Below are 4,479 nucleotides of genomic sequence, written 5' to 3' on the forward strand. Positions count from 1 at the left end.
GTCACGCAAACTGAGGGAACTCATTCGATTTACATTTTAATGTTTTGAAAATAAAAGTTAACCCTTGATTATCCGAACTTGAGAAAAGATATTTTTTTATTTAAAAATCATTTTTCAAAATTTATAAAATTGTCATAAAATTATCAAAAAAAAAAAGTCAATCAAGGGTTAACAAAATATAATTCCACCGGGAATGCAAATTTTGCGCAAATTTTATATTCTCCTGATCCAGGTATACCAATGTTGTGTCCCCTTTCCCTTGTCCTCTCCCCCTCTGGAGAATGCATGTGGCAACATCGATAAAAATGCAATCAATTATTGCTCAGACAGAAAGCGCGCGCGCCCGGCCCCGGGCTCTCGACCTGTCAGAATGATACAAAATTGCATTTTTATGTTGTTGTCGTCGTCGTTGAAGCGTTGTGTTATTGTTTTATTATCGGGGTGCAGTTCAGTTTGTGAAGTTGGGTCCCACTCCCTCGGTGGATTGATGAGTTTTTTTTTCTTTCTCGGTTTTTCTGAATTAGTCGGAAAGGGATTTACGAATATAATTAATTCATTGGAAAAAGTGTGATTCGATCACTTTTCTGGTGAGGTGGGTTGAGTTGTTTTTATGATGTGATGTTTTCTTTTATTTATTTTTCTAACAATAATAAATTTCAACGCAAAATTAGGAAAAAAAAACTATCCATTGATTATTTTTGCTTTTATGTATTTTGAGTTATGTCGCTTTTATCACCATATATTATTTGGTCAATAAAAGTATTAGTCCCGGACAAAAAAGTGTTCAAGAAATCATGAATTTCAATTCATTAATTCTTGAATATTCTGATTAACGATTTTCATGTAATTGTCATGATCCTGAAACTGTGAATTCGAATCCATGATTTTTGAATATTTGTTGTGCCTTTAACAAATATTCATGAATTTTTATACATAAAAACTAAGTTAATATTCGTCGTGGATACAAATTCAAACGTAAATCATATCTATGAATTCGTGAATTTTATTCATGAAAAATCTAATTTGAATTTTTTTTCTTTTCAAGGCCTTATCGCAGCAAATAACTGTTCGATTTTGAGTGCCCCACAAAAAAAAATAAGGAATATATTTATATTGGATACTCGAAAAAATATTATTAGAAGTGGACTACTAGAAAAAAAAACTTTTTTTACAATAAATTACGCTTAAAATGGTGCATTTTGTAAAAAAAAAACTTTTTGACAGGAAATTCGATTTAAAAAAAAGCTGAAGCAAAATTTTTAGAGTAAAATATTAAAAATTAAGAAAAAAACACATTTTCTGAAAATTATAACTCAACTGCAATTTGTTTCTTCTTGGTTCAACAGCTCTGCAGTTTTTTTGAAAAGGTTTAAAAAACCAAATTTCTTTTAATTTTTGGGTTTGGGTTTTTGAAACCGCCTTGAGTCAGGGGTATTAAAAAAACACCCAAAAAGCAAAAACTGAAAATTGGGTTTATTGGACCTTTTCAAAAAAAAAAGCTCCAGAGATGTGGATTTTTGACAAAAATTCAAAACTACGGATTTTGTTAATTTTCAAGTCGGCATTTTTTCTGAATAGTTCTCTTCAAAACCAACAACTTTGCCCAAGACAAACTATTTTAAGAATTTTGACGTATTGTGATGCATTTTAACGTAGTTTGAAGTAATTTGGACTAATTTGAAGTATTTTGAATAATTTAGTTTTGTATGATTTATTTTGAAGTATTTTGAATTATTTGAAGTATTTTGAATTATTCAAAATATTTTAAATATTTTCAGTAATATAATTTTGAAATATTTTAATTTTTCAATTATTTTATGTATTTTGACGTATTTTGAAATATTTTGAAGTATTCTGAATAATTTAGTTTTGTATGATTTATTTTGAATTATTGTAAGTATTTTAAATATTTTCAGTATATTATTTTCAAAGTATTTTAATTTTTTAAATTATTTTGAAGTATTTCGAAGTATTTTGAAGAATTTTGAAGTATTTTAAAGTATTTTGAAGTATTTTATAGTATTTCGAAGTATTCTGAAGAATTTAGTTTTGTATGATTTATTTTGAATTATTTGTAGTATTTTAAATATTTTCAGTATTTTACTTTTGAAGTATTTTAATTTTTGAATTATTTTGACGTATTTGAAGAAAATGATGTATTATGAAGTATTTTGAAGAAATTTGAAGAATTTTGAAGTATTTTAAAGTATTTTGAAGTATTTTATAGAATTTTGAAGTATTTTGAAGTATTTTGAATTATTTTGAAGTATTCTAAAATACTTTGGAGTTTTTTTTGAAGAATTTGGAAGAATTTTGAAGTATTTCATGTAATTTAAGTATTTCAAGTTTTTAATATATTTACTTTAAATTTTGTCAAGCATTTTCAACAAAAAAATTAAGCATAAGTTGACATATTTTGACGTATTTTGAAATATTTTGAAGTATTTTGAAGTATTTTGATGTATTTTAAAGTATTTTGAAATATTTTGAAGTATTTAAAAAAATGATGTTTTTTGAAGTATTTTGAGAAAAATTTGAAGAATTTTGAAGTATTTTGAATTATTTTGAAGTATTTTGAAGTATTTGGAGGTATTTTGAAAATTGGGAAGAATTTTGAAGTATTTGATGTAATTTAAGTATTTCAAGTTTTTAATAATTTAATTTTTGTCAAGCATTTTCAAAAAAAAAAAATATAAGCGTGAGTTGAAATTTCTTTATTTTGACTACCATTTCACACCATTTTCACATACCACATAAACTTTCGAAAAAAAAATTTAAAGTGCAAAGGTATGAGATTTTTTTTTTCAAAATATTGGTTTTTTTGTTATATTCGAGTCTCGGCCATCAAATTTTTATTTTAATTTTAAAAGTTATTTATTTTTTCCTTCTGAATTTCCCTTATTCCCAATTATCTATAAACCATGTGGACTTTTTTTTGGAAATCTCAAACGGGGAGGCTTTTTTGTTTTGAGCGTGGACAAATTCGCCCTCCTAAAGTGTCTACGTGGTTTATGGACCCCTTAGCGCCTTTTACAAATTTTGAATTTAGGCATCACAGATTGTAAAAAAAGACGTGAAATTCAAGGAAAAAAATATTTTCGATAAATCTCTGATATTTTGCAAAAAAAAAACTTACACTAGAATAATTGTAATAATGCATGAAGTATTTTGTGTAACTTTTTCTTTAAGATTTTTGAAAAAAGGGTTGATACTTCACTTCAATAATAACCGTGATATTTGAGTGAGCAGTAAAGGAGGAATCTTTGTCTAGTAATCGGATCAAATTTCTTTATTATTCTTCGCAAGAAAGATCAATTAGTAACTTTTGAGATTTTTGAAAGAAGTTAATAAAACAAAACTGCGGAAAAAGTTGATTGTATTTTACAGAATCATTTTATTCAAAATTGATAGCACCAGATTTTATCCGAAATTTTTTTGTTTCCTTTGCCTACATTTTCTGCAACGTAATCGATCAATTACAGATTTTGTCCCAGACATCCGATTTTGAACTGCTTCTGGAATGAAATATTTTAGGAATAAAATTAAACAAAAAACCTAAAATTTTACCTTCATCCTCCAACCCCAACGCGGACCAATCGTAATCGTCGTCACTGTTGTGCTGAATCGATGACTTTGGAGTCGTCGTCGTCAATCCGGCAGTGCTACCAGAAGTGACGTTTCCCACTTGAAGGGACACATCCTGGGTGAGGTTTGGTCTCCGAGTGGTTGTTGCTTTTTCAGTTGCTACTAGAAATAAAATTTGATCGAAGTTAGAGGAAGATCTGTTGATATTTTTGTAGGGACCTCGGCTTACAATTTAAAACTGGAGAACTTTGAGATATTGAAGAACTGCCCAAAGCAGGTCGCATGTTGATTAGGGGAACGAACTTCGATGTTGTAGTCTCGGAACCTGTAGATTATTTCAAAACTTTAAACCTTTTTAATTCTATTGGTTAAAATCTGGTGTTACATACCTTGGTCAAGGTTTGGCCACACAACGGTTGTGCTTTCTTCCAGGTTGAACAGTGGAGGACGATGATGTGGTCTGTATTCTATTTTGGCAAATCAAAATTATTTGCTTGAAAAATCAATCGATTTGTACTTACCATTCCAACTCCACGGTCCATGTTGGTGCTTGTAATCGTTCTGGTAACTCCCCGCTCCCGGACGGTACTGGGAGAAATTTCGATTTCGATGCTCCCAAATTTGCTCTTTGCCAACATCGTCCGGCCCAAAGGTTCGATTCCACGGTGCGTGTCCAAACACGGCCGATATCAGCACCGTCCAAACCAATCCACCGCTGATTAGCATAACCAGTTTGACCATCTTGATGAAGTCTTCACGCACGCGGAACGTTTACGACGGATCAAAAACCACAACCACTCTTGTTGACTGTTGGCGTGGTACTGATTAAGTAATCGAAAGGGGGGCAGCATTGTTTGAAAAGACGGTTTGAGGTTGACAATGACCAGAAAAGTG

General features: G+C 29.9%; 1 protein-coding gene across 3 annotated transcripts; it reads right to left on the reverse strand.

Moving 5' to 3' along the window:
* Window positions 1–3,419: 3,419 nt before the first annotated feature.
* On the reverse strand, window positions 3,420–4,479 carry LOC119765192. Of its 3 annotated transcripts, none has more exons than XM_038248579.1 (5): window positions 4,107–4,479; window positions 3,975–4,052; window positions 3,815–3,910; window positions 3,568–3,747; window positions 3,420–3,512 (listed from the first exon to the last, which is right to left on the reverse strand). In XM_038248579.1, exons 1-5 carry the CDS (start codon window positions 4,324–4,326, stop codon window positions 3,421–3,423), a joined length of 666 nt encoding a protein of 221 aa, XP_038104507.1. In that variant the 5' UTR covers window positions 4,327–4,479; the 3' UTR covers window position 3,420. The 3 variants fall into 3 exon arrangements, with proteins under 3 accessions (XP_038104507.1, XP_038104506.1, XP_038104505.1); XM_038248578.1 differs by having other exon boundaries at window positions 3,420–3,515; window positions 3,568–3,744; window positions 4,107–4,478; XM_038248577.1 differs by having other exon boundaries at window positions 3,420–3,515; window positions 4,107–4,478.

This window comes from Culex quinquefasciatus, chromosome 1 (assembly GCF_015732765.1).
Source record: "Culex quinquefasciatus strain JHB chromosome 1, VPISU_Cqui_1.0_pri_paternal, whole genome shotgun sequence".
Classification (NCBI taxonomy): domain Eukaryota; kingdom Metazoa; phylum Arthropoda; class Insecta; order Diptera; family Culicidae; genus Culex; species Culex quinquefasciatus.

Bases quoted from the DNA above. Each gene is read 5' to 3' on its own strand.
- LOC119765192 (XM_038248577.1), bottom strand. From the start codon at position 4,326: ATGGTCAAACTGGTTATGCTAATCAGCGGTGGATTGGTTTGGACGGTG. The intron at 4,053-4,106 runs GTAAGTACAAAT...TTGCCAAAATAG, and splicing joins TGGACCGTGGAGTTGGAATG to AATACAGACCACATCATCGT. The intron at 3,911-3,974 runs GTATGTAACACC...AATAATCTACAG, and splicing joins GTGGCCAAACCTTGACCAAG to GTTCCGAGACTACAACATCG.